This window comes from Pseudopodoces humilis, chromosome 1 (assembly GCF_049639895.1).
Source record: "Pseudopodoces humilis isolate 2021_Gansu_Grassland_sample_001 chromosome 1, ASM4963989v1, whole genome shotgun sequence".
NCBI classification, from domain to species: domain Eukaryota; kingdom Metazoa; phylum Chordata; class Aves; order Passeriformes; family Paridae; genus Pseudopodoces; species Pseudopodoces humilis.
The window spans coordinates 33169904-33197026 of NC_142200.1; the positions used below are offsets into that span (position 1 = coordinate 33169904).

A 27123-nucleotide genomic window follows, 5' to 3' on the forward strand; every position below is an offset into this window, starting at 1 on the left:
CACAGAAAACCCAGGAATTGGTGTTCTTAACTGTAGAAGTTAAGAAGTTAACCATATGTTAATGTCTTTGAGTTCATTGCATCCCTTAATTTTTGCTTGTAACACTTGAAGGTCCTGTTTGCTAGGACAGAACATTTCATTTCCTTTGTCACAGTTTGATGACTTGTTTTTTTTTTTTTACTTAAACATCTATCTACAGATATCAAGTTATCTCTGAAGTTCCTGGTTGAACGCCTTTATGTGAGTGAGGCAAATTCCAACCAGGGTTTCCCAAACCCTGGGTTATTTTTAATCACCCTCTGAAATCCCTTGAGTAATCCCTATCTTTCTTAATGGTAAGACACCTAACCCACAGGTTTTTTTACTGATACGATGTGGAATAATTACTTTGCTGCTTAACTTCTAAGGTATTCAAGAAATTGTCTACTCTTGTGACAGCATTATGCTGAGAGCTCACACTGAGATGATCCTCTATGACCATCCTAAACCCATTAGGTCACTGCTTTCCAGGACAAAGCCTCATAATTCTGCAGCAGAGACAGATATGTTTCTCTGGTGCCAGATATATTTCATTTGGTTTGAATATATTTCATCTGGTTATAATAAAGTGCATTTTACTGGAATGTGGCCATTATACCAGGGGATTCATATCATTTAATAACTTCAACTTGTCCTTCCCACCCATTATCCAAACCTATCAGACCCTAATGAGCCCCATTCATCTACATCTTCCCATTAGAAACTCCAGTTTTTGATTCCTCATTGAGCCAACTTTTAATTTACCTAATGTGTGTCCTGATAATTCCCTAGGCCATTTTTTAAATTACAGTGTCATTTTTTATTACATTAAATGTCTTTGGAAATCCAACTTTAGCATAATAAGGCAAGCTGTAGAAAAAGATATCTGTAGGTTTGGAAGCTGTGCTGAAAAGAGCTTTCTGCACTAAAACAGGTTTCGATTTTTTTACTCACTGCAATGGAAAATTCCCTTCTCATACTAAATATTTAAAATTTAGTCCAATATGAACTTTTCCAAAGTGAAACCAAATATTAGTCAGTATAAATAAAGCAACATGCCTTAAAGCCATAATAATATAAGAAGATAAGAGCAGCTTTGGATTTAAGAACATCCATTACAAAAATTGGAAACTTGAGTCTAACTCCAACTTTCCCTAACTGTATTTGAACTCACCATTCACCATCCAACAGTCATCTTACTTCTGGTAGAAATAATGTCAATCTTAACTTTTGTTTCACCATCAATAAATAATTAAACCCAAGTGGGCAGGTTCCCATGCCAGAAAATTGTTTTCATCTACTTTCAGACTAAAAAAGCAGTTATATGAAGTGATGCAGTTTCAGCTATGAATGTCACATGACAACCAGCCAGGACCATCCAATAGGCCTGCAGAAATTCTGTTTACAGGAGCACAATCCTTTCTGGTATTCTGTTTCTGAAGTGGACATAGAACTGTCTTAAGCTAAATATGTAGCCGAGCCAACGGCAGGCAGAATGAGCGACAACATATTTTCTTTAATATACATAAATGCATACTGGAGAAATTTAGAAAATAACTCATATCCCAAGCAGACAAAAGCTTTATGACACCCTTTGCAGAGGTGGAACAGGGAGATATGACTTTTTTACTGCAGTTTGTATTACCACACTTGAAATATTAAATGGAAGAAAGACACCAATAAGTTTTTCCAGAAGATTCATGAATCGTGATAAAATTCTCCCAGAAGTTCACTTTTGGGACAGATTCATTTGTGAGACAAAAAAAAAAAAAAAGTGCGCATAGTGAATTTATTATCCACTGAGAAAAACTGCCAACTAACAACAGTTATGTTCTTACTAACCAGAGACATAATTGACTAACACTTGAGTGATGTCTCATAAGTGCCTTAATCTCTAGAGAAACCACTGCCCTAAATTAATTATAAATATAAATTCATAAATTAGCCCTGCCCTAAATTCATACCCACTGAAAGAGATGTTTCCAATACAGCTATGTTCCATCAGAGCAGAGCACAAATACAAACAGCTGAATTTGAATGACAGAAACGGAATGTGTTTGTGTAAATGTTATAAAGTTTGTAATCAACAGCTGCTACTCTAACCCCAATTCTGTCATCCTTACTCATATTGAGGAGCACCTGGCTCTAGCAAAAGCAAACTTCCACAGACGAAACATATTCCAGCAGTAGACTCCTCCTTATTGTTACTCTGGCCAAGCAATTTTCCAAATCTTAGGAACACTTATTTACGTAATTAGGATAAATTGACTGTTTTGGCATGTGAATTTACTCAGTGTAAGAAACTTTACCCATAGACAAATACTGTATGGATTGGAACTTTATTAGAACACAGTCTGAATTTCTCAAGTCTACAAAAACCCCTCATCTTTCATTCTTTTGGGTTTTTTCCTAGGCAGATGTGTGCAAATGGGAAAAGAAAGGTTTTCCTCAACACCTGTTGAAGTCATCAACAGAGTGTCTTTGACTGCAGAGTTTCAAGACCAGTGCAAGAATGAATGGAGTAGAAATCCCACTTCTTCCCAACAGTCATTTGATTTATCAGCAGTAGACCTTTCACTGTCAAACTTAGCAAAGAGTTTGCAGATGAAGAGTGGCAAAACATTTAAATTTCCTCCCACAGGTCAGAGGACAAGAGTTCAAGACTTGTCCCGGATCAACCGAGCTAGAAATGAGCATCTAGCGCTTCTTTTGGCAAGTTGTAATGAAGTGATAAGAAACACACAACTTCATGCGCCACTGACTACAGAAACTGGCATGCCTTAAAAAGATTAGCACAAAGGAATGTTTGTATGCAGATGATCCTTAAGGTGTCTTCCAGCCCTTAATGTTCTGTGGCTATATTTACAATGGATTAACCAAGTAGCAAGCTTTTCAAGAGCCTACTATCATGTACATCTGCTAGGTGGACTGACTGAAGGTAGGGATCCTTTACATCCAAGGCTGTGTGACCTGGGGAAATCTGCAGTGTGGCACCCAAGAAAGCAGACTCAGGCTTTTGGGCAGCAAATCCTTGCCAAGACTACAGATGGTAGGTCAAATTACACCAAAATCCCGTCTTTGTCTTTTCAAGGTTCTTGGAAGCTAGCGATACTTAAGAAATTTCCAGTCTTCAATCTTTGTAGGACTTGTTCTGAAGGGAAAATTCAAACAGAGTCTTGTCAGTCCCCTGAAAGGATGAATTTCTTTTCATTTTTGCTGGCTAAAAAATATTCTGGTGGCAGTAGATGCAGTTCTTCTGTTTCCGTGCATCAGTACCCCATAAAGAAAATCTATTCTTGCCAGCTCAAAGAACTTTCATCAAACTGAAGGATTATGTAAGTGGTAAATATTTTCTCCAGATCCCTTCTTTTTCCAAGAATGATCTTTATGCATTCCCTGAAAACTCTTTGCAGACAATCAGCACACAAGCGAACTACTGCAGATAATAATGGGGAACTGTCTCCAGAATGACAGAGGAAGAACACACAAGGCTCTGTCTAGAGACATTTTTAGTGACTCTAAAAAGAATACCACAGGTCCTTGATTTTGGATCAAGGACAAGATAATTTTCATTTCTCACTGTGTAGAGAGTTTCAAAGGACAACACAGAAGAGATTTCATTTCTAAATTATATAATATTATATATATAAAATATAAATATAAATAATATATTATATATAAAATTATAATAGCTCTTAAAATGCATGTGTTAATTTATCTTTTTAATAACAAAATGTACATTTCAAGAGCAAATAATTATATACTATCTCTTTCTCTGACCTATGGCCATGAACTTAATTAAGTGCACAAAGAGGAAAAGGAAAGATTATGCTAAAAAAATCAACCAAGCTTCTTAAAAATATTTTTCTTTCCTTCTTTAACATAACAAACCTTTTAAGCTAGAAAAATTTAAACTCTTATATGAGTAGCTATTTGATTTAAAATGTTGTCATAATTAGTATGAAAGTTTAAGAATTGTTGACTTCCAGTTATCATTGAAACTTGCTGCTAAGGATGAATTTTTTTAAATGCTGTCAGAGCACCTGTAGAATTTAAAATGTAAAGTCTGATTTACAAGAACTGAGAACCAAGATCTCATTTCCATAAAACAAGATATGCACTGTTGTATCTGTTTTGCAAATGATGTTTGTCGAGAGATGCTGAGATTCCAAAGTGACCCAGTTCTATTCAGTTGTCACTTGCTTTGAAAATAGTCTCTCTAAACTCTTACATCTGAATACATTTGAAACTGTTCGCCCCTTATTTTTTCATTCTTTTTCTTGTAAAACTCTAACCAAAGGTATTACTTCTAAAGACCTCCAGGTGACTCACACAGTTTCTCTTTTTGCATTGTTTTCCCACTACCAAAAACTAGCTTTACACCTGGCTGCTATTATCTCAAAGTAGTCAAAGAATGTGGTAAATATTACCCACATGTAATTTATTAAATGCTGAGTCAAAGAACAGGTGTGGCTATTGTAAAGATTAATTTCGCAGCTCTTCTGCTCAAACTCACAAATTATGAACTCCTGAGCCTTCTCAACACTAAATCACACAAAAAATATCCACACAGATTTATTACTTTGTAATCTTGCCAGCTGCTCTACCTACAAGCAGTGGAATCAGCAAGTATGCCAAAGTCCCTTGCTGACTCCACTTTACAACCAGGAACTGGCAGCTTCTTTGTCAGCAGTGGCAGTTCTGCACTTTCTTGACAATGTCACTAGCACAAAAACTCAGGGATGTTACCACCATTAGTTACTTTTAATAAATTTTTTCATTATTAGATTTCAGTTGCAAGGAGTATTACTTTGATAAAACATTTTTGTTCCATCCCTTTTGTGAACAGAAACAGTGATCTATTATAGAGGATGCACTGGATAACTACACTGAAGTCAGCCTGGGTTCACAAAGGGAAAGTCCTATTTAACTAATTTGATAGCTTTCTATGATAAGGTCACCTACCTAGTGGATGAAAGAAAGGTGATGGATGTGGTTATTCTGTATTTTAGTAATGTTATTGATACTGTCCCTCACAGCATCCTTCAGGACAACTTGTCCAGCTGTGGGGTGAGTGGCTGCAGGCTGTGCTGGGTGAAGAACTGGCTGAATGGCAGAGCTCAAAGGGGACAACTGGTCACCAATGGTGTTCCCCAGGCTTGAGTTCTAGGGCCAGGTCTGTTCAATACATTTACCAACAACCTGCAGGCAGGAGCTGAATCCATCCTTAGCACATTTGCTGATGATCCCAAAATGGGAGGTGCTGCTGACTCTTGGAGGGACAAGAGGCCTTGCAGAGGGATCTACACAGACTGGAGCACTGGACAGTGATTAATGGCATGAACAAGTCAAAACACCAGATTCTGCAGCTGGGATGGACTAATCAGGCACAAGAATGAACTGGGAGAAGAGTGGCTGGAGAGCCTCTCTGCAGAAAGGGATCTGGGGGTGCTGGTTGGTAGCAGGCACAGCAAGAACCAGAGGCGTGTCCTGGAAGACAACGGGACAAACCCCATCCTGGGGTGCATCAAATCCAGAATCACCAGCTGCTCAAGAAAGGTGATTATCCCACTGTGCTCAGCACTGGTGCACCCTCACCTGGAGGAGCACTGTGTGCAGCTCTGGGCACCACAACTGAAGGATGTGAAGGTCCTTGAATGAGTCCAGATAAGGGCAACAAAACCAGTGAGAGGGCTGGAAGTGTGAGGAGCAGCTAAGGACTTTGGGCTTGTCTAGTTTGGAGAAAATGAAGCTGAGCATTGACTTCACTCTTCACAGCTTCCTGAAGAGGACATGTGCAGAGAGAAGCACTGATCTCTTCTCCCTGGTATTCAGTGACAGAATACATGGCAGTGGCTCAAAGCTGTGCCAGGGGAGATTCAGACTAGACATCAGGAAGTATTCCTTTACTGAGAGGGTGAAAGACTGAACAGGCTTCTGAGGGAGATGGTCAATAGCTCAAGTCTGTCACTGTTCAAGAGGCATTTGGACACTGATGTTAACAACATGCTTTTAATTTGTAACTTACCACTTTGTTTTTTTGGGCAGTGACAATGACCTACCAGGATTCCTGGAATATTATAGCACAGAATTTTGGGTGCTCACACCCACACAATTCAAGTACAGCAGCCATAAAAAACCATGCTGTGTATCTGATATGTCCTGGAGCATCAGTGTCCCTGGTCACATAATTAGCATCAGTCTGTGTGGGCACAGCCAGTTCTACCAATGTTTGTGGGACTGTAAATTCGTTACAGAAAATACAGAGGAAAAATTGCATGCACATAAAAGGCAGGTCCCAGACGCTCTCTTGAGCCTCCTAAGGTGTCCTTCAGCTCAAGGATAACTGAAATGCTCTGATGCAAGTAAAATTTGACTTATTTGCCTTGGACTAAAATCAGCTGGATGCACAGAATCTCATTGTAACATTTTACTAGCACTCAAAATGACCTGGTACATGCTCTTCAGAATCTCATTGTGTAAATCTAAATTTCAGTCAACCTCTGGTCTATGTATGAATTTGTGAAACTACTGTGTGAGTAAAAAATAACTTTTTAAAGTGGCATAATTTTAAAAAAAATCTCTTTATCTGGCATGTCTCTTATGAACCCTTAATCCCTTACAGAAGGGGATGCCTGTTCCCTTCTGTAAAGAAAATGTCATTTTCATATATTAACTCTTGATGTTTAAACCAGTATTGGATTTTCTAAACATGCTGATTAAATCATCTGTTCTTTTCAAGTACATCACCTAAAATATGTTAGGAAGCAGCTTGCATATTCACCCTTGCAGATCACAAAGCTGCCATGAATTAAAAGTGAAAATGTGAAACAGTAAAATCATTTACAGGTATAGGCAGGGAGAACTTGCTACAGCTTGAAAATATTGCAATTTATAGCCTGTTACTTGTTCTGTCATTTAGACTCTGATCCTGCTGACCTTCTCTTCCACAATTAGACAGATACTTCAAAGAGTGTAGGATATTAAGGATTACTTGTATGATTAAGAACTTTTTTATTAACACAGATGAATTAAAAAGAATGTAAGCAAAATAGAGATAATGGAGTGACAGACCTAAGAAGGGAGGCTTGACTTTTCTGACCTGGAGTTTTTTAGTTTGTTTTTTTTTTTTTTTGCTGGTGAATACAGATTTATTAAACATATTATCTATTTAAAGTTCATGTTATTTTCTGGAACACCTACTTTAACACACGAGGACAAACTGTTTCACTTAGCTTAAGTAAATATTGTTCTGTGACCATTTTGTCATTGTTCAGTGGTTACAGGAAAGCTTCTGCAAATCAATCCTATAAGGTTCAGCCTTCAGACAGATAAGTAATTGGTTCTTGTGAGAAAAACTCCTGTGAGCAGGCATGGCATCTCCACAGTATTTGAAGATATAGAAAATGAAGAAGTATGAGGGTGTTTGACATATTATCTGGTCCTTACACATATACTTACATTTGTCTTGGTCAGCTTCCACTTCTTCACTTTCTGTGTCACTCGGCAATATCCAAGGTTGATGAGCAAGTTGAAGCTGTTGTAAGAATTCATCCTGCCACAAACAGATCTATTTTAGATAAAATGGCAGACAATTGTTCTGTATAAATGAAGACTGCAGCAAACATTAGCCTCAATTAACTAGAGAGGAGAAAGCCTTTAAAAACAAAAAACCAACTTGATGTGAAATCAAACCAGAATGTAGAGGATGTGCAGGCTCCTTAGAATTTTTTTTAAATCTATCCAGTAAAACAAAACCAACCAAAAAAACAAACAAAAAACTAAACAGAAGAAAAACACAAAAAAAACCTAAACAAAAGCAAGCAAACAAACAAAAAAACAAAACCAAAAAAATCAAACCCAAACCCACTAAAATGAGCGGATCTATTTAGCTCTCTGCTATAAATACATATATGTAAGACACATACATACTCATCTTGGAAATGCAGTGACAGGACAAATTTCAGATATTACATATGACTCTGCAGTTTTTGGACTGCATAGACATTTCAAATGCAATTTGCTTAAGTGAAGCTTTGTTTTTTCAAAACTTTCACTCTTTCTAGTCTAATAAAAACAAGAACCTGAAAACCTGATTTAGAACCTTTGGTTTTGTTGCATAAGGAGAAGGCTTAGGTAGGAAAAATGTTATGGAAACTTCCGTTTCAAAGATAACATTAAAACATCAAAATATAAATGTTTTACATGGTTAAAAATCCATATGCAGCTGAATATATGCTTTTGAAAATGTTTTAAAATTGCCTGCTTTTTTATATAATGTATATATGTACGTGTATAAAAGTATTTTTCCATGCAGACACACACATGTGTATGTGAACATATACATACAGACATATAAAATACTTTGACACATTCCTTTGCAATATTCACAGGGAGAGATGGGACTGGAATGCACAGTTTTATTTCCAAAAGTAGTTCAAACACGAAAGTTTAGTCTCTAAAAGAAAACTTTAACACTGGCCAGATATCATAAAATTACTGGCCAGATTTTTATAAATTCTTGAAAAAAAAGGGGCGGGGGGTAATAACCCTGTTTTGTGTTACATCAGCTGAAATGAGAATTTACGTATTTAAAGTTAAATTGTATTACAACATACATTTTATTCTTAGGCTATCTGATTTAAATACAGAATCCAGGCTTGTTTAAATCAGTTTCAGGAGACTGAAGGCTGCTCAATCAAGATCTAACTTGCTGGGAGTAAATTATTAATTCTGCCAGAAATGTGTTAAAAAATTCCACAACCACTGCTGCCATGGCCCAGCAGTAAACTCAGGCAGGAGCTCCAGGACTCACTCATGTATTGCCATTTCAAATGTGCTGTGCTTGAGAAGGTTGCTGACTACAACACTGAACGTGTTTTGGTTCATAGAACAGGATTCTTGCAGTAGGGATGAGTGACTCTCACACTGATCCACACACTTTTTAATCTTGCAAAACGACAGAGCAAAGACCTGAGCCAGGCAGTGGAATAGAATGAGAGTATCTGACCAAAAAGAAAGTCCCCATCACAAGTTATGCTCTATACTCCAGTAAATAGGAGTAAAAATTTTGTTAATCAATGCTATATTCAAATAAGTCGAAGTTTCCTGATCTTAAAGAAAGACTAATAAGAATTGCTGGATACCAGTTTAAGCTATCTGAATAAATGTAATTGTTGTAAAATTTCATGTTTTCAGAGAATGATATGGCAAACAACGGAGTCAGTAGTATTTTCATCTCAATAGCTATTGACAAGTATCACAGAATTGTGTCACTTTAATGGAATCCATACTAAAGAGATAAGCATGGTTCAACATTCCTTTGCCAATTTATACAAAACACCAAAGGATTAGGAACATGCACAAAAGTATCTCTGCCAAAGGATTTGGAACCCTGATTTATTACCTTTATAGAGATAATAAAACTATTTCTCTAGGTAGCATTTCTTTGCTATAATTCAATTCAGCCTTGAACAGAGCTGATAATAAAACACACCTGTTAGAACTTAGTAATATTATGTGTGCCAGGAGGCAGAAACTTGTCCACAAAATCTCAGATCATTATAAGTCTTGAACATTAAAAAAACCCAAAACATTCTTAACAGCTGATATGTTAAGTACTTGCCAAATTATTTAAGATTTGTGCTACAACAAGATTAAACCACCCATGCTGCAGCATGAACTTTACTAAAGCTTAAGAACTTTGAATTGTATTTATTAGTATATTTTTCTATTTAGACTTGTTATGTTACTCTGAAACACATTACAATTTAGGAAGCATACATAAGGCATTGAGAGATATGTTAAAATTCCCAACAAAACAAGGAAATAAATAAATAAATAAAGCTCCTTAGGGTAAAACATGCTCCTGGCACCCAGTAGTGACATTCTTTTCAACTGACTTATTCTCATCAAATATATCAACATTGTACTGATTAATTCCATCAACATCACCTAACAGTAAGGAAGTAGAGTTATTTGCAAAATCTTATCATAGTACCTTCTATAGGATTGGCAATATAACCACAGTGTATTTACATCTAGTAGAAATTCCCGGTTGAGACCATAAGGCTAAGAAGAATAAAGGCAATTTCCCTTCTTTTATTTTACTGGTTTTATACAGGAAGATGACACAAAACCTACAATGAAAGTTGCAAAATAAATTACAGTATCAGCCTTGAGTTTTATATGTTTGTGATCTGTAAAAGTACAAAGACAGACAGGACTCTTGTTCTCCTACCCCAAACCACCTCTGCCTTTTTAAAATATATCTCCATGGTCAGATACAAGCTGTGGCACAAGAAAATGAGATCATATGGCCACAAACAGGAGGAAATGTCTAACATGGCAAAAAATGTCACAGGACAGACTTATTTCCTGGGTATGTTCTGTCTAAATCCACTTCTCTATGTGACAGGAACTTAAGTGGGCAAAAGACAGCTTTAAAGGGCTCCCAGAGCTTCTAGTGTAACACTCCAAAAATGAGGCTGGGAGTGTTCTAGTGTAACACTCCAAAAATGAGGCTGATTGGCATCTCCATCAGCAACTTTCTGACATCCATGTGCCTTCACAACCTGGCAGAGGAAGGTCTTCAGGATGAATGTGTCATACCAGCAGCTTTCCCTTTGGAAGCAGGGCTAGTCCCAAGCTGAGTTTTCATTATGTCAAAGGTCACTTGTGCATGTCAGAAAGGATAAATAGGGTCTGAACAGGGTCACTAGCAGCCAAGGTACTATTGTACCCAGTGAGCAAAGAGAAAGAAAAGAATTTGTCACTTCTAGAAGGGATTTTAACAGAGGATAAGATCCTGCATAGAAATGCTGAGGTTTAACATCAGCTTTACAGTGGATTGCTGGCTGAATCTGGACATGCTATTCTAACTAGAAAATAGCATAATAATATTGCTCACTTCCTAAAATTCTTGAGACAAATATATACATATATTAAAAGTATAATAGGACACTTAATGCAAGATCTATCAACAAACAGAAGTAACAAGACATAGCAAATTAAATGGGACTCTTGCTTATTACTACTGTAACTACAGAAAGGTTGTGGAAGAAAGCCTTTTTAATTGTCTGCCTTTTTACAGGAAAGATTGAAAGTGATGGGCAGAATGGAGATCTCTCACTCATTACATACACATACTTTCAGGAGTATATACAATAATTTTACTTGGAATCACATGACTGTATCATTTAAGAACAAGACTGCCTAAAAGAGAGAAAAAGAGGGGTAAAGAATTTAGTTGGAGACAATAAAACCGTTCATTTCTTCTGAATACTTTTTAGTTAAAAATTAATTTCAATTCTCATTTTCTGATATGTGAGAAAATTCTAACACACAAACACATTCCATACTTCAAAAGAGGACACTAAGTGATTATTTTTTGTCAAAAAAAAAAAGAAGTTTAAATTACTTTTTTTTCCATGAAAACCATGATTTGAAAATATATCAGCTGGCAGTGAAGACACTTTCAGGAGAACAGTAGTCACCTTCAGTCCTCATGTCTTTAATCTGGGTATTCAATTGTAAGTGAAGAAACAGCTCGAGTGATGGGATTAATGCATTGCCTTTCAAACACCAAAATAATAAGTATTTATTTCACCACCAAATTTAAGTAAGATTTCTTCCCCAAATTCAAGAGTAATCTGTGCCTCATTTCCTTTCTTTCACAACAAATAATGGACATCATAAAATTAATTGCAGGAATATACTAAGTATTTAATCTCTAATTTTCCTACAACCCTAAGCAACACTATCACAAACAACATTTTAAATTTTCTTTAGAAGTCATGAGACTGATAATACATTGTGGCAAGTGTCACACCCAACAGATTATTAAAACAGCTGATACTCCTCAGAAACAATCTAAAGGTATGATATTATTTTCAGTCTTGGAAAAAAGGTCTCTAGGCTTTGACAAATGGATTACGAAGAGATTGGTAATAATGGTGGGAACCAACATATTCCACCACTAAAAAATTAGCAACCTAGACATACAGTTCCTTCTCAAGTCAGTATAGAAGGACTGGCATATCCTGAGAAAAGACTCACCTTTGTAAGGCATGTATAGAGATAGCAGGGGTTTTCTTTCACAGGTGCTTTTATTTCCACTGCCCACACACTGAAATTATCTTTAAGGCAGCTAAGGTTAGCAGAGGAGAGTGCTACTCAGAATTTACAAGGTACTTTAACTTTTTCTTCTGTTTTGTTTTAAACAAAGATTAGTCCTGCAAAATATTTGACAGGAAATGTTTATGCTGTAAATCAGCCTAGTTACCATGCATTTAGTATTAGTCATTCAACAATGTTGGACATTTTGTCTTGCAATTCAGTTTGGTGCTTTGGAAAAACCTGTCCTTTCAGTGATGCCTAACTAATTATTCCAATTGCCCAAAGTATGAAATAAAAAGTAGATCAAGAAAATATCATGCACTTCCAATGTGGCAGGAAAAATATTATGAAGCATAAAGATTAGATAAAGTTTTGCTTAATATTCCAGAGGTATGCACCTGTTAGAAACTGTAATGCTAATAAAACTGCTATGCATTGCACAGGCAAAGCCCTACAGAGCTCATGGTAAATTTGAGGGACACATGTTTCAGTATGATTTCTGTAATAATACTGGCATTTTCTAATGAGTACCTCTCAAAGCTGAGCAGTATTTCCTTGCTAATTTTCTCAACATTATATTTCAAGTTCTTTATGCACAGTAGGTTACATTAAGTATACTGATGTTACTTGAACATAAAATGCAATCAAGTCTTTGCATTATTAAACATAGCAAAAACATTAAATTGAAAATCTTACTTCTGATAAACTGTTTCTCTGAGTAGTGACAGTTCCAACAACATCTCCACTCACTTGCACAGAAAGCCCTGAAGCAGCACTGAGGGTCCTCCCCATTTGGCTCTTAGATGACAAAGATCTGCTTCTTTGCATGCTAATAATGCCTTCCCTATTTCCTTGGTTGCTAGGGTTAAGAGGCCGTGACAACAAGCTATTTGGGGTCATAGGTCTGCTCCCTGGAGCTGATGGCCTGTTGGTTTGTGCACTGCTGTTTGTGACACTGGGGACTTGTGTTCTGCTGTTAGCGGGCAGCGGTGATTTGTTTCCTTGGAGCTGAATGTTCTTCCCTGTCGGAGTTGGCACCTGAGGCCTTGGGGTTTGGCCCTGTGCAGCTGGAAGATTGCTTTGATGGTCAGATGTAACTACACTGGGATGCTGGACACCAGGGCTTCTTGAGAGCCTTGCTTCTTCCCACAGTGCGAGGTCCTTCTCAATGTCTGTGCACACACACATGAACAAATGGAAAAGAAAGAAACTCATTGTTTATTTCTCTCTGGTTTAAAACTCTTAATGATTTTCTCCAATGTAAGTGAAAACCTGAAGCTGTGCAGAGAAAATCTATTCATGTTTAAAATAAAAGGCATCAGAATTAACAGTGCAAATGTTTGGCAAGCATTTCCTTAAAGTTTATTTACATTTGATTCACTGTGAACACAACTACCCTGCAGAAATGAAATATTATCTCTTCATTGAATGTCAACACAACCTATAAAAATTCCTCATTTCCTCAAAGTTATGTCTCTGTGGCTTTTGCACAGTTACTACAAAATCAAGATTAGTACCAAACCAAGATGGAGCAATGATGTAAACTTGTTATCCCTCAGCTGCACTGAAGGGCAATCCAAAAGGCTCAAGGCAAAACTTTTGCTTCTGGCCCTGCTGTCTACTGCCCAACCAAAACTCTGAAGGAAGTAACTATTGAACTCTGGCATGTCTGGATTTGTGATAGTTCAAGTAGGAAAGGTGACGGCCATCAGGTGGTCTAATTCCTACCTCACATACAGCCATAAGAAATAAGATCTGTTTTAAAAACACAACAGATTAAGGACAGTAAATTAAAAGTGTCTTCTGAAATAATTTAAATCATATTAATGCTTCTAATGGATTAAATCAGTATATAGCCATCAAAGTCAGACGGGGATAGCTGGAATTTAGGTTGGCACTGATAACATATTGGAAGTCCTTGCAAATGCAAATGTAGAGCTAAAGAAACAATTTAATCAAGTTTATTTTATCATATACTACTGTTACGAACTTTCACTGGCATGTACTCTACTGCACTTGATTTTCATAGAGACAGCTGATTATCTTTAAAACAGCAATATCATTTCCCGTAAACATGCACAAGTCACAGTCCCAGAAGCTGTAAATTAGCAAGGCTCTTGCCATCTTGCTAATATACTTGCTACCTAATTGCTAATTTAAACACCTATTAAGTCAACTTGTCTACAATAAGCATTTAGTAATTTTATTTTGATAACAATTATTTCAGGTTCTAAAAGTCCTAGAAGAAACAGATTCTAAACTGCATATTGGAAAATGAGATTTTCTTTCACTTGTGTTTACCAGTAGGTATAAAAGGAATGTTGTAACTTAAATAATTAAAGATGTGTTGGCTTTAACAACAACATATTTTATAAGATCTTGAAAACAGGAAAAAAAGCCATGACAATTTCATGTTACTAGTCTAATACAACATATTGTACACAATTGAAATACTATCATTAGAAAAGCTAGTAAAACTGAAATAGTTGTGAAAGCCTCAGATAAAAGTGTCTCACAACTTTTTAAAGATTAAATATTTTTCTGTTAGCAAATTTTAAAACATAGTCAATATTTCTAGCACACAATTAAGAAAATTTCTAATTGATCCCTTAAAATTAATTATGTCCATTTTGAAATTATGATATCTTGAATGACTCTTCCACTATGCTTTTACTTTGGAATTTCATAGAATCAGAAAATGGTTTGGGCTGGAAGAAACCTTAAAAGTCACCTGGTTCCAAACCCCCCTGGTTTATGGGCAGGAATACCTTCCACTAAATCATGTTGCTCAGAGCCCCATCCCACCTGGCCTTGAGCACTGTTAGGGACAGGACATGCACAGCTACTCTGGGCAACGTGTTCCAGTGCCTCACCCCCCACACAGTCAAGAATTTCTTCACAACATCTAATCTAAATCTCTCCTCTTTCAGTTTAAAGCCTTTATTCCTTGTCCTATCACTACATACCTATGTAAAAAGTGCCTCTCCAGCTCTCTTGCAAGCCCCTTTAGGTACTGGAAGGCCACAATTAGCTCTCCCTGTAGCCTTCACTTCTCCAGGCCAAACAACCCCAAGTGTCTCAGGCTGTGAGAGATGCTCCAACCCACTGAGCATCTTCATAGCTTCCTCTGGACCTGTCCAAACAGGTCCACATCCTTCTTACGCTGGGGGCCCCAGAGCTGAATGCAGCACGCAGGTGTGGTCTCGTGAGTGTGGCGTAGTGAATCACAGAATCTTCTGAACTGGAAGGGAGCCACAAGGATCATCAAGTCAAACTCTTCAGTTTGGCCGGCATGGGGATCAAACCCAAGACCCTGGCATTATTAGTACCAGGTTCTGACCAACTGAGCTGATCTTAGAGGGGGAAGAAGCAGCTCCCTTAACCAGCTGCCTGCTCCTCTTTTGGTGCAGAATGTGTAAGATCCCTGGCAAAAAATCAGGTGCCAATAAATGATACTGTGGGCTACTTAATTTAAACCAAATGAATAATATGGTCTTGTAAAAAACCAGCTTAGTCTATTTCTTTTCAAAATTACAAATGCCCAACTTGCCTGTAGTGAATTCAGTATGCTAAGAAATAGCGTGAATATTGAATGATTTAATAAGTGTTAAATAAACATTATATGCTGGCTCATGTTTACTTAATTTCATAGCAGGCAGATAAACCAATTATTATAATCATTACTCTACATATAATTAACATGTTTCCATAGCATAATTATTTAGTTTTATTTACACATCTTCTGTTTGATTTTGCTTTAATATAAGCTTTTCATCCAGAAATAAAAAGAAATCACATATTCCCAGCTTTGTAGTATTATCTGATCCATATTAAATAATACAATTGAATTATGATTTAGGATTTTTAAAAATCCTTGTTGATGTAATTTAAATGAAAATAAAATTCAACAGAGCAACACAAAGGCATTTTGCTTTCAAATTAAAAAATATCCAGAATAAGGATATGATTCATATGCACTTAAAAACTGTTTATTTTTTAACAGTTCTTGTGATAAAATATTTTCCAGAAGTATACGAAGACCACAAAATCAGTGCAACAAACCAAACTGGCAAGATACTGGAATCAATTACCAAAAAAAAAAAAAATAAAAAAAAATTCTCCATTTGCATGTTATATAAAGCAGCCATAGTAACATAAGAGCTTGGATTTTAGACAAAAAAAAAAAAAATATGAGCCATATGTAGAGAAGGAAAAGAAAACTGCTCCAGTATCTGATTTTTTAAAACTGCTGCTTTAAAATATCAAGGTACTGAGGCATTTGCTGGCAATTGGTACTAGCTCCTATTTTAGGCACAGGCACCAAATTATGCCTTATGATAGGAGTGATTTTTATCCAGCACATAGTCCATATGGGAAGGCCAGGCCCCTTAAGAAGGTGTATCAGAGACAGGAAGCCATATTTCATCATTACACAGGTAATCCAAGTCATAGCTCAGGCATCTAAATTACTGCCTAGATAGGCAGCCATTTTGTAGAATTAATAGGTTCCACTGTGCTTGCTAAAATAACTGAAACAAGAGACTTGCTGATATCACAGACACTTGAACTTTTGCAAATGTGTAAGACAAATGAGGCTGAGCAAAACCACAGCATTATTATCTGAGGTACTCTGAACTGATTATTCACAGAAATTACATTATTCTTGTCTTTAAGGGGAGTAATTGTCTCAAGCACCACTGGGGTTATAATAGCACATGAATTATTAGGAATACAATAGTCCAATGTCTAATAATTGGGCTGTTTTCATGTGAAGCTCTCAGAAAAAAATTACTGAATGCTAGAATGGCTGAACCTCATGTTACAGATTTACTGAAATAACAGGCCCAAAGTCAAATGACAGGAGCAGCACTGATGTGAGAGAGAAAATCTTGTGGGTAACACAACTGCAGAAGGAATCTCAGAAATTAAGTGAATGTAGCTAGTTAGTTTACAGTCAATTGAGTATTTAAAATTCCATATTCTATTGAATATTGTAGTTATTACTGTCAGCTTTGCCAAAGGACTGCATTTTTTATAGCATAATGCATGAAAGAACAGCTTGTATGACCATGGAAGTGAGAAGGACATAAATCAAAGTAGGGAGATCTTCACCAGACACCTCCTGAGTGACAACATAAGGGAAAACAAGTGGTACCTCAGTACCACTATCAGGGCCCTTGGGGTACACAGGTCCCTACTATGCTACAGAAACCACATACTGGTTTACTGCTCTCCTGATTCCCACTAGATGTTCCTGGGAGTTTCAGTTTAGAGAGAGGGCTCATGGATTTTTCAGTCTAATTTGGCAGTGGCTGCAGCTCTAATAGCTGTAAGCTTTATGAACATATCAAAAAAATTAAAATAAAATACAGCAACTATATTGTCAGACACAAAACCCACCTAAAAAGACTACTTTTGCATGTATCATAATTTTAGCTCTTGCTCCACTATGAGCAAAACCTATTCCTAAAAAGCTTCCCTCGCTGTGCTCATAGCTTTGTCATCTGCCTTGACCTCAGCTGCAACACCCCCTTTCTAAAGAGGATACAGCACTTTACACCATTGTTATTGGCAAGATAAATCTCCATAGTATTTCAAAAAAAATCACATGAAAAGTGTTCTCTGCCTCACTCTCAGAGTAACTTAGAATGATCAGATAAATTTCATTTCTACTTTCATTTTACATATACAGTCTTTATGTTCCAGTGAAGCATTACTTTTTATAGAATTAGCCCATGAAGCTTTCACCACATGACAAATGGCATGCATAACATAGGACTACCACACTATAGGTCTATGTCAGACCTTTTAATGAAAGCTGAAGATAGAAAACATTGATTCCTAAGAAGAATAAATTGCAAGCTAAATTTTAGAATATTCCTCATTAATTTTTACAAAGCTCTGAAACATCTTTTTACCAAAACCCCATGCCTTTTTTTTTTTTGTTTAACTTTTCACAAATGGTTACCCCATCAAAGATGTTGCAGATGTTCCAAATTAACTGGTTTCACTCAACCAGAATTCTCATGAACAAGGTTTTTCCTGCAAAGAAATCTATTCTCCAGTTAAAGATCCACTGCACCCTGCTTTTAAAGACTATTTAACAGTAAATAAAACATCAGTACCTCCTTATTGCATAAGTCTGGGTAAAATATGAAAACAAAACAAAAGGAGCATTATTATGCTTTAAGACCACAGCATATTTAACATGGTTTAATTACTGTTTAAATAGTGTACTTACTGTGATTACAGTGAAGTTCATTACATCTACAAATAAAACACTAATTGTGTTTTCTTCAATGAAAAAAAGAATAAAGTTTTCATCTATTTTAATTGGCATGTTAGTTAGATAACTTTTTCCTTCGTCTGAAATACTGGCAGAGCAAACTGGGTGAGTACTTCTAGGCATTTTATGGTTCCTTGATCCCATACATACCAGCTAGGTGTTTTTCCATGGTCTGAAGTTCTTTTGCTGCTAAGGAGTCCTTTAGGAGTTTCTGCCTTGGGGAACCTCCAGGTCTGACAGTCACGGCATCCAAGGTCCAAACCGTCTGAGACTTACACAGATAAAAAGAAAATGGATTACTTTTAATTCAGTTTCATATTTATATATGAAGCAATAAAAAGTGGTGTCCCCATCTAGGGTCAGGAATCTGGTGCTTATTATGTAGAATATATAAAATTTTATGCAAAATACTGCAAAATATCATTTTTTAACATACATAAAATAAATAATAGGAATTAGTTAGAAGAAGCAGTTCTAAAATAACTGAAATATACACCTTCATGTAAGTTCTTGCTCTATGCTGAGACATCATAACAGGACAAATTCCTCAATGATTTACATTCTCTGCAGTTCCAATTACTTAGTAAGCATTACACTTACTTTAAATTACCATAACATTTGGCTCAGCATCGCTGAAAAGCTGCACTTCTGGGAATATCATAGAATTTCCTAATCAAAATTTCCAGTACTGTTTTGTCACTGCAAGAAGTATTCCTTTCAGAAATGGCAACTAAATCATCAGGGCAACATAACAGTTTGAAAGGGTTTTCAGTGAGTCTCACTCTCTTCTTTATTGAACACCATGGTACTCATAATTATTTCCTTTTTATGGAACCCGCTCAATATAGTTACAGGAAATTTTTGTAAAATATACTATGAGGTAAACTTGATAGATGTTTTTGTGAAACACACAGTAAAACATCTGACCAATTGTGTGAGACTTGCTCATAAATAAACCAAATTAAAACAACAAAGAAAAAGACAAATAATTCTTGACAGCTTATCTGAAATACATTTTACATTATTAACTCATCAAAACAATTCATCTGTAGTCTAGGAAGTTTTGTTGGTTTCCTAAAGAAACAAGGCTTATGCAATGGCCATTGTCATTCACTCTTACTAATTTTAAAAACTTTCTTTAAATACCAGGCAAATTTAGAGAGGCCAGTGTTTCAAAGACATTAAGCTGAAGCAATTTCAGGGAGAAGAATGATTGATCAGAGGAGGGAGAGCCAAACCGGTGGCCCCATTCACATGGGGCACATGGGACTCCACAGTCCGTCAGGCTGGAGCTGCATCGCAGCTGACATCGGGCTGCTGCGGATCATTGGTTGATAGCCCTTCCCTGGCCAGACCCTCATCCGATATAGAAAGGTGCAACACAGCTCAAAGGATGAACACAAAAATATAGGTCTGATATCATCTCTATTCACAAAAAAAAAAAAAAATTGCTTTAAACAAAATTGCCCCTTTTAGAAAAGTAGGCAAAATTCTGCAGAAGTAAAATGTTATATGGGATCTATTTTACATCATTCCTAACCTCTTCCAAATAAACACTGTTTTGAATGCAAGTGATCATTGTGAACCATGCATCTTTAAAATATGATAACACGGATTTATATTTTTAGAGCAACAGCTATACCATAATGCTGTTTGTGCCTATGCAAAAAAGCCCAGTCATGTTTACCAGCATATAAAATAGTTTGAAGCTGCAGATAACTCTGTCCTTATTAATACATAAAGTTATTAGAACAGTAACATTTTTTTTATTTGCCAAATGTTTTTTATGCTGATTCTTCCCTGATTAAAATTACCTGTATTTAATCCCATGCAAATACAGAAGAATAGCTGAATGAAACAGTACATTACTCAGAAGTGAACTCACCTTCAAGTATTTTTATTTCAGACATATCACTAGATCTGATTCGCCTGTTCCCCCAAGAGGTTTTGAGCATTTTTCACTTGAGTACTCACTGTGAATTCTCTATCCAAATAACTGGGATTGTTGAGCTCACTACAGCATATTAATCTCTATTAAATTATATTCCTAAATTCTTATTTCAAATGGATATTAATTATCCAATATCTATCTCTAAATGAAAGAATATATTATTCTGTGATCAGTACCTCTGAAATAAATGAAACTAAATAAGAGAAGGGAGAAGAGGTATATAAGAGAACTCAAATTTTTCATTTTTCAACCTATTTTTAGATATTCTCTGTCCCCAGATTTTTATGGTGGAAAAAGTATATTTTTATTTGCATTTTATAGGGTATATTTTTTAATATCTGAAAAAAAGCATAAGGAAAAAACCTCGGGGTTATAAGGATTAATCCTTTTTTGAATATACAATTTCATTCATAAATACAAATGTGATAAAATATGGAATAAATATTAGTCAGTGGTCTGTGGCAATACTTGACAACCAAATGAATATTAGAATATTCTTACATTGGACTATTCAAGTTTATTATAGCAAATTATCAGCTTTCAGTATCTTCCTGACCTCCTTAAAACATATTTCCAAAGGCTAGCCTGATGAGATTTCACTTTCCATGTCCTGGAAATGCTTCTGGAAATGAAATGGAGTTATCTTTCTTTTCTAGAAACCTCTGCTGATTTTTTTGTACATTTTGCCTTCACTGTACTTCTTCCCTTTATGCACAGTGGCCGTGTAAGGCTCATACAAAACAAAGGTGACTGAATAAAGGAAGCTCTCTATGGTTACATATTCAAACTCCCTTTCAGATACATAGTTCCAACACCCTGTGAAACAGATAACTTTGGATGAATTTTCCCCCAAATTTTATAATTCTTCCTGAGCATCTTCTATTTTATGTAATATCGTATGCTTATGACATTTTATCAGGTAATTGCTACACAAAAGATCAGAACAGTATTGCTATAGTATCTATGGAAGATATTTAATATTAGAAATTTCATTTCATAACAAATTATGTGCTTTTAATAATAGTATCTTCCAATTAAATGCTTATTTGATAGAGAATCAAAATGACTGGGGGAAAAAGGGCATAAGAATTCATTAAAACTGTACTGTAACCATTTTTTGTTCTTTCTCTGAAGCTAAATATTCCATGACTATAATCAACAACATTTTTGGAGACAGGCCTAGGTAATTTTTTAATATATTTCTAAATAATAATGAGCATTAAAAAATGTTAGATTTTTTAACATTTTGGGACTATGAGTTCACCTAGGTGCATAATGCATAAACAGACAGAGGTTCTCAGTGTCTCCAGCAAACAATTTGTGCAACAATCTTATTCCTAAAATACAAACACAAGCTGAAAGTAGGGAACGTTATCAAGAAGGCTTTGGAAGCACGTCAATTCAAATGCAAGGATAAATGAATTTGTACAGCTCTAGCAGAATTCCCTGATGCCTCTTCTCTCCACTGGATACATAGCAGCAGTTCAGATATGTCACTTAAGAAAGAGATTCAGGCTTGCAGACCATTTATTTAAACATTCTTACTACACTTCACCAAAACTTACCCTTTGTCTTCCAGCCAGGAACTGCAGAGATGAAACACTAACGTCAATTATCTTAGACTTTAATGATAATCACAGCAGACTGAATGTAGTTGAAAAATATAGCATGTATGTATGAAGTATGTGCATAGAATCCTTCCAATTATTTCAGCATCTTCCAAAGTACCATTGCTCTTGCTCATTCATTGCACTTTATAAATATTAGCACAAAATTTATAAATGGCCTATTTGCATTAACAAGATTAATGAGATCTAAGTAAGAGGATGTTACTGAAAGACATTCTTGTCTTTCTAAATTGTAGAAACAACTCTGTGTCCTGTTCATCATCTTCAAATTTTGAGGGTGAGGCAGTGAGCTCTAACAAACATATTTGGCATACATTTGTCAACCTCAAAGGTCAGCTGTGTGTCCATTTCTTAAGTGACTTTTTTTATATATCATCGTAATTTCTTCACATATAATACCTTAATTATTGCTTTCTTTTCTTCTTTATATATCTTAGCAAAATTACTGCTAAAATAAAAAATTACACACAATAAGGGCAGAGATAATCCCTCTCATCACTGATGCCCCAAACTTCAGGAAAATACCATAACTTACTGGGATTGCCACAATGGAACGGAAATAAAATTAAGGAGGTCATGAATAAGAGCAAGAAACTTTTTCCAAGGTCACTCTCTGTGCTTCAATCTGCAGCACAATGCTACACAGCATGAATCAGTAGAGTTTTGTCCCTAAAAAAAACATGAGTGCAGATGTGAATATCTTGATCTCACCATCGAGCTGAATTGACCTGGGCTATGTAATACCCAGTGACACCTGGTGAGTTCTACAAAGGTACAGCTTTTCAGAACATCTAAAATCAAGAGTTAGGGCACCAACTTATTTACAACATCACCTGGAAATCAAGTATTTGTTCAAAAATTAATTACTCTTCCTTACTGACTATAAAAGGTCTTCATAAACTATTCAGCATGTATTTCTAGGCCATTTTGGCCCCTCCCAGAGTAAAATCTAGGTATTCTGGTGCATGCCCACATGGAAGACTGCCTAAACTGAATTACAACAATGAAATGAGAGAAAGGTGAAACCAAATTAGTTAGCTCCTGGCAAGCTGTAAGTATATGAAAAATGTTTTTATTGTACTTTTGATTCTACATGTTTTTACTAATCAAGTGGAAATTTTATTGGTAGCTTCAGGAGATAAAAGTGTAAGGAATGCACCTGGGCTTAGCTTTCTATGATATAGCTTTTTTTTGCTGAATAACTTAAATATCTTAAATAGACACGTTTGACAGAGATACCTCTAAATAAAACAAAAACCAAAAAACTAAAAAACCACAAAATAAAACCAAACCAAACAAAACCTCTTTATTGAACTCTGTTTACAAGTGTCCCTTCCACTCTGGTCAAGCAGGTGGCGAGTACAGATGTTCTGCATGCAGTGGACTTTTTTTTTTTGTGCAGTATTTTGTTCAAGGATTCTTCACTCAACATGTACTTTCTGTAAAGCGGTCACTTAATATTTAATCTTTCAGCTTCCATAATCTGTTCAAGGACATAAGGTGAGCAAACCATCTGATACTGTAAAGATATAAGGCTTCTCAGAGCTCTGTTACAATATCGGCTGCCACCTCTAATCCCCCCTTCCACATTAGAGCCTGTTCTACTTGAAATGCCGTGTAATTGAAATTACAAGCTTTTGGCTTCCCCTGGTAGGCAGCCAGCAGCACATTTTACACTAAACCTTACACTGAAAAAATGGTAGTCTGAGTTAACTCACACATAGTTTTTCTGTTTACAGGAAAGAGGGAAGCAGGAAATATGTGGACACCTGGGAATCACATTTGTTTCAGTTTTTGAAATGCAACCTGAATAATTTTTTTCTAAACTTCAGTTCTGTATTATTTACTGTTATTTGGACTAATCTTTCTGAATTTTTCATGCCCAAGAACACAAAATTTTAGACAGGTAAAAACAAGGAATTAATTGATTTCCTTTTGTCATGAATATTTTTCTAAAGTTAAGAATATTTTTTTCAATTATGGTTTAGAGGACTAAATATTTGCAAATAAGAATATTTTCACCCAAGTAGATTTTTTTTTTTTTTAGCTATATATACAAAATCTATGTCTAGTTTGTAGATTTTATTTGACATAAAGGAGGTCTCAAACAAGTAGGTTCAGGGTATGCAATTCAAACTACCTTCTTAACTACTCCAAGGAAATATCACTTATTTCCCAAGAACCTTGATATTATGTTTTTCTAACCGTCTTGTATTGTTAACTTACTTAACAGTGGTAAAGCTTATACATTTGTGTAGGGTGTTTTTTACTACCTGTGGAAGAGCTGAAGTAATCTAATATTAACTGTTATTATTTTTATAGAATATTTAAATTTTGAAGTTAAAATTTGAAATTTCACCTTCAAGTCCCTGAATTTTTACATAATTAAAAAATCCAGCTTGGATTTGAAAACTTTTGTATCAGAACACACCAATTTGAACATAAATATGTTCATAAATCTCTAATTTGAACATAAATATGATATAAATATGACCTATATAATTCTTAATATTGAAAAGGTGAACTGCTGTTGTTTCTGATGTGGCAGGGTGATCTTAAAATAACTATTTGAATGACTAACCTGCTAAATACTAAACGGTGAGCCCAACCCAGTAAATTTACAGATTTAGTTAAATGCAGAAGTTTGGATGATTTCTGTTGATTATACTCAAACAAATAATTAAGTTACTTCATATTATTATGCTAGGGGGAAAATGGGAAAAGCTATGAAAATTTCTAGCAAATAGAACTGAAATCATGTAATATTGCATTATTGTATTCAATATATATTGACAGCAAGCATAAAAGCTTAGTCCTTCCTTGTGCATGAAGCTTCAAGTAATTTTACAAACTGAATTAAAGAATTTATGCATTTATCACAGAAAATCCATGTCTGTATTTCCTCTATGAAAGCAAATGAAATGTTCCAAAGCAGTAGGGAATACAGGAATAAATTTATTTAAAACAAAACACTTCTATAAATCACTTTATTACAGTATTTTTCCCACAGTAATAAATAACAAAAACCCAAGGCACATTCATGCAGAAGAAACACTTTTTGCAGTTGGACAACATTTTTCTTCCAGTTTCTGCTGCACTCGGATTGATTTGCCTTACATGGATAATTTACAAAGAAAAAAAATACCTTTTTACGTGCATGTACAGGGCAAGATTCACATAAAATATCCCAAAAATTAAGCATAAGTCCTGTTAGATCCAGGTGGTGAAAGAAACAAGTCAGTGAGAGGCAAAGGCTACTCGATGTGATCTTCTCAGTGCATGTGCCCTGTTTCTACCTGTTAGTCACGGAAAAGTTAGCAGCTTCCTCTGACACCCTGATTTTCCATTTCTGCTAGAATTCCAGGAGACTTAAATTTTTCCTAGTACCACTTCTCTATTTTCTTAGTCTTATTTTACTTTATGTTTCTGGAAATGTTCTAAACATTTGGGTAGAAAACTTTGTGTTCACCACAGTGAAAAAATCTCAATAAAAAGATTTTGCATTTTGCCTGGCACTTTTTGTTACACAAAATATTTGCCAGGCAGTAAACTAGGATCTCTAAGGATGCTTTGAATGCTTCCTTCCACTTTGAATCCTTACAAAACACTTGGGGAAAGTGCTGATTCCTGTAAATACCTCAACCAGCTTTTTGCCAGCTCTACTCACTTATTTGCCCAGAATGTTTGGGGTTGTGCAGCAATGAAAGTTCTCAGTTTTTCAAACATTAACTCTTTTTATGAAAAATACAGCATAGCAAAAGATTCTATTTTTAAGAATATAAAGAAAAAGGTCTGACAAAAATAAAAGATTTTTCAGAAATAGAACAGTAAACATATACAAAGCTGCAAGAAAATAATAATATAAGCATAGTGTAAATTACATTACATCTATTACATGTAATAGATATAGATGTTGCCTATCTCTTTTGAGTACTCGTACCCAGATTGTTTTAGTATCCACATTAAAGATCTTACATGTGGATTCATACATGGGACATGAATAAAACGAACCCAAATGGCTTTTTTTCTGAAAATCCTTATGCATAATTCTTGCTATTTTGTCCTACAAATTTTCTCAAAACACTTATCCTCTGAAGGCCGAGGCATCTTTGAGGAAAATTTGTCAAATATACATTAGCAGAGAAAAATTTATATAATCATCCATTTAACTAGCAACAAATACAAATTACCCTATTGGAATGCAGTACCAATATTAAACATTGCACACCTTGAACCATGTCAGGAATTTTTACTTGTAATATGCACACTTGAGTGAATAACATGAATCAGTTTGTCAAATTTATGAGAAATGTCTGATCAACATCTTATTCTATTTTTCCCTCATCTTGTATCTCATGAAATATCTAAAAATCATTAAAGTCATGAGAATACAATTTGGTATCAATTCTGAAGTAATTTTACAGGAATCTTTCTAACTGTTTCGAAGAACTGTGGAAATACATGATAAATGCAAGATTGCATTTATCTACACAGCCTTCTATGAGGCATCTCAGTTTTATCACTATATTTTGTATGTCAAGATTGTCAAAGAATAAATCTCACTGAAAAATATTTGGGGAGCCTGGAACATATCTCTCCTTCAGAGCCCTGAAAGGCAATGAGAACAGTTGGATCATTTGTTTCTTTTTGAGGAGATACAATTACAGACAACGTGTTGGATAGTTGAATTTCATTTTGAATATCAAGCCTTTATAAAGGGACAAAAGTACACAATCATCTAGCTACACACTATGTAAGCAAGAACATTAAGACACAATACATAAAAAAAAACAACCCCACAGCATATGAACTAACAGCAACTGGCTCCTTAGAAAGTTAGGCAAAGTACTTTTTCAAGAGCTCGGGGATGTGGAAAGATCTGCTTTTGCCCTGAGGAGAGGATGGATAGGCAGAGCAAGAGCCACAACCGCTCTTGTCTTCTCTTTGCAGCACTGTAATTACTGCATCAGCCAGTGTGGCTTTCAGGGATTCAGCCCAGGTAATCTTACTGCCTCTGGCAGTTTCATCCTCCAGGCAACCTTAAATAAGCCTGGAACTACCAGAGCATGAAATGAACACAGGTACATATTGTTTGTTTGCTCCTAAGCCTGCACAGACAGAGC

The 27123-nt window shown here is 35.6% G+C and overlaps 1 protein-coding gene across 3 annotated transcripts in view; it reads right to left on the reverse strand.

Annotated features, from left to right (window-relative positions):
• Window positions 1–12517: 12517 nt before the first annotated feature.
• Window positions 12518–27123, reverse strand: part of C1H8orf34 (chromosome 1 C8orf34 homolog) — a 159244-nt gene continuing 144638 nt past the window's right edge. For all 3 annotated transcript variants that reach the window (XM_088058172.1, XM_088058174.1, XM_005517106.2), the window contains 2 exons: window positions 18572–18692; window positions 12518–13307 (listed from right to left, as the gene is read on the reverse strand). In XM_088058172.1, coding sequence (XP_087914298.1) covers window positions 12814–13307; window positions 18572–18692 — 615 coding nt within the window. In that variant the 3' untranslated portion in view covers window positions 12518–12813. The remainder of the gene's footprint in view (window positions 13308–18571; window positions 18693–27123) is intronic.